At 40.4% G+C, this 2,919-nt stretch overlaps 1 protein-coding gene across 1 annotated transcript; it reads left to right on the top strand.

The window, feature by feature from the left end:
* Positions 1-1,643: 1,643 nt before the first annotated feature.
* On the top strand, positions 1,644-2,000 carry PHALS_11521 (uncharacterized protein; the record flags this gene model as incomplete). The annotated part of the gene is made up of 3 exons (XM_024726547.1): positions 1,644-1,655; positions 1,719-1,850; positions 1,926-2,000. The coding sequence occupies 3 exons, from the start codon at positions 1,644-1,646 to the stop codon at positions 1,998-2,000; spliced, it is 219 nt and encodes a 72-aa protein (XP_024572020.1).
* Between the last annotated feature and the right edge of the window lie 919 nt (positions 2,001-2,919).

Genomic DNA, 2,919 nt, shown 5'->3' with positions numbered 1-2,919 from the left:
GTGTCGAATCTTTTACCCGAAATGGACGGTACAAACTTGCCGTCGATAAGAAGGTTGGGAAAACAAAAATGGAATTCGCAACACGTGCACAGGGTGCAAAGCAAAGGTAATACCTATACCTTAGCAAACGGCTTTGAGTATGCAACTCGATATAGAGGATATGCCGGGTCTGGACTAAAAAGCTCACTATACTCATTTTTATCTAAGAATAGATTGATTTCATCACCAAGAATGACTTCAGGGTCATCGGCCACTGGGGGTCGCCTCCTTTAGACGCTCGTCGTCGGACCGTGGAGAGCGATACGGATACGGCTAATGTTCCGTAGTACCAGGAACTGAAAGGTGCAAGTGACAGGAGATATACTCTCCGCGTATAAAGTGCACAATATCGTGAAAAGAGAAAGAAAATTCCAGTGTGGTTCACATTTGAATCGGGAGGATGCGACGTGCTACGTATGGTGTCACGGTGTAGTTAAGCATTGCAGCTGAACCTAAAGAGGCTAAAAAGAGGAACTGAAGAATACGATAAGAGTCCTGGTAGGAGAAATTTGTGAGACACGTGAGCTACTATTTTCATGCAATGCAGTTTAGATAGTAAAGTATATACCTCTCATATCAGCTTTCATTGAACTCTATGTCAGAGCGAATGTAAAGTTCGAGCCAAGCGAATCCTATGATGAGAACAAATCTCGTACTTGAGTCTAAGTCTAAACAGAGCTCCACATTATTAAGTTCTTGAAATCTTCTTAATGATTCAAGAGAAGATTCCGCATATCTATGCAGCGGAGTTGCTGTGCACCTTGCGCAGATACGTGCTAGACTCAACAGGTATGTGTCAATAACGCACGGAGGACAGCCTCGTACATTTCACTCAGTAGCGGAAAGTAAAGCTTCTAAGGTAGTTAGGTGCTTACTTCGTTATTTATGTTATTTATGTGACTTATATTGTGAACTAAGACAAAAAATTTGAGCGAAATAATCTGTTTTACAAAATTCAACGCATCACTCAGTATCAATACTATAGTTCCTTTTGAGCTATGTTTTTATCTCGAGGGATCATAGTGCAATACAAAACGACAAAAAATTTGGTACGACAAAATAACTCCATAAATTTATCCGAATATGAAGTATCCATACGTACAGAGCACTCATTAACTGATCCTCGAGCTACTAAAAGTACGCAGTTGTTATTCTTTAGAAAACACATGGCAACGATGTGATAATGTATTGCATAGGGATTGAACATATGCTGACCGCGAAAACTCATCATGGCAACCAACCTGAAGCCATGAACTGAAAAAATTAAGTCATGGCTTCTGTATAAGCTATCCGGGGTTGATTTTTCCGGATGCACCTTCTGGATGATGCATCGTATGATGCGTCCCAGCGACACTCATTTGTTTTGTTACGAGCCGATATTAATAGAGCACTAGAAAGAGAGGCTAGCTTACATCAGTTGAGCACAGGAGCTGATGGGCACTTGCGCGTATGACCTATAAAAGAGGAGTTGTTACATCTTTCCCGAGATTTTTGTGCCAGCTTGACGTTATGAACATGAAATTAATCGTTCAGTGTAGTGCAGGGATATATAATGTTTAGGCAATCTTCACACATGGCGTAGGGCCAAGGTTCCATAATAGTCCATGATCAGCCGTGTGTGGTTGTGGGTGTTGTGGGTCCCCACAGGACGGCCCCTCTTGCGTCTTTAGAATACTCAGCCAGATCTTGGACGTAATCGATCAGATACTGTGGGTTTTGGTAATCCAAGTCAATTTTTTAAACACAAAGGATTTTACGTCCTCTTAATCGTAATAGAATTAACACTTCTATATCTACTGGTACAAAGCCAGGTTCGACACAAGCTAACTAATTACACGTTAATATGATCGAAATTGAATGCACATCCACATTGGACGATAAAGTAGAACTTTGGACAGTGGGATAAGGTAGAAGAAGGTTTACTTGCTTTCCGCAGAAAGTTGCAATCATGTGAATGGTGATGGCTTCAACTCTATATAAAGATTGTGTTGGACCTGTCTCAGAATGACCATGATCCGCGAACTATCGGATCCATCCTTAGAGCGCCTTTCATTTAAGTGGAGAGATTGATGATCCAAAAATTCTTCGTAGTTTTCACGGCCATCATTTGCTTAATCATTGCGTCCAAGAGTGAGTAAAGTACGGGGTGGACGAGATGGTTTTTGAAGAGCCCACTTTGAAAAAATGGAGCTTCAACCTCTCTTGCACCCAAGTCCGTATACAAGGTTTCAGATGATTATGGTAGCATCAGCCCGATTCCTGCTTATTACGATGATGGGAAATTGTCGAAAGGCATTGCAATCATAATTCAATGTGTCAGTTAACAAATGTGTACGAGAAGGCGCGGCCGAAATATCCGTCTTTTATGATAAAAATGTATTTTATATGTCACGAACTCTATAATATGTGATGCGAATGTGTACACCGTCCAATTAAGCATTGCTTACGTCTATATTACGTACGACAACAACAAAGGCGTATGTCGGTCAATTAAGTTGTTTTAAAAAGTGTGCAAATTCAAACAAATCAATAGAATGCGACCATCAAGTAGCATGAAAAGTACGTTTGGGAACTGCCTTAAAAAAGGATAACGCAAACAGAATTTGATACCACGCTAAATGTTGAACACGTTCTTTACGTCAAAGGGCCACAATCTTAAGAATCAACATTTTTGATTAAGCGCATGTTTGTTCATTCAATTACTGAGCCCTTAATCTTTGTAGACAACTACAAGTCTTCCTTCTTCTTCTTTTGTGGTACAAAGAATCCAAACCGCTCACTACCATCGTCATTGTGCTTTTTGCCATATAACTGAAACCCATCGACATTAGTCCTCTATCATGCAAACTCAAACATCACACTTCTTCCTAATCAAGCAAA

Source organism: Plasmopara halstedii (genome assembly GCF_900000015.1).
Source record: "Plasmopara halstedii genome assembly, contig: Scaffold_54, whole genome shotgun sequence".
Lineage (NCBI taxonomy): Eukaryota > Oomycota > Peronosporomycetes > Peronosporales > Peronosporaceae > Plasmopara > Plasmopara halstedii.
The sequence above is the reverse complement of the archived record's forward strand: the minus strand, read 5'-3'. Positions and strand labels throughout refer to the sequence as shown.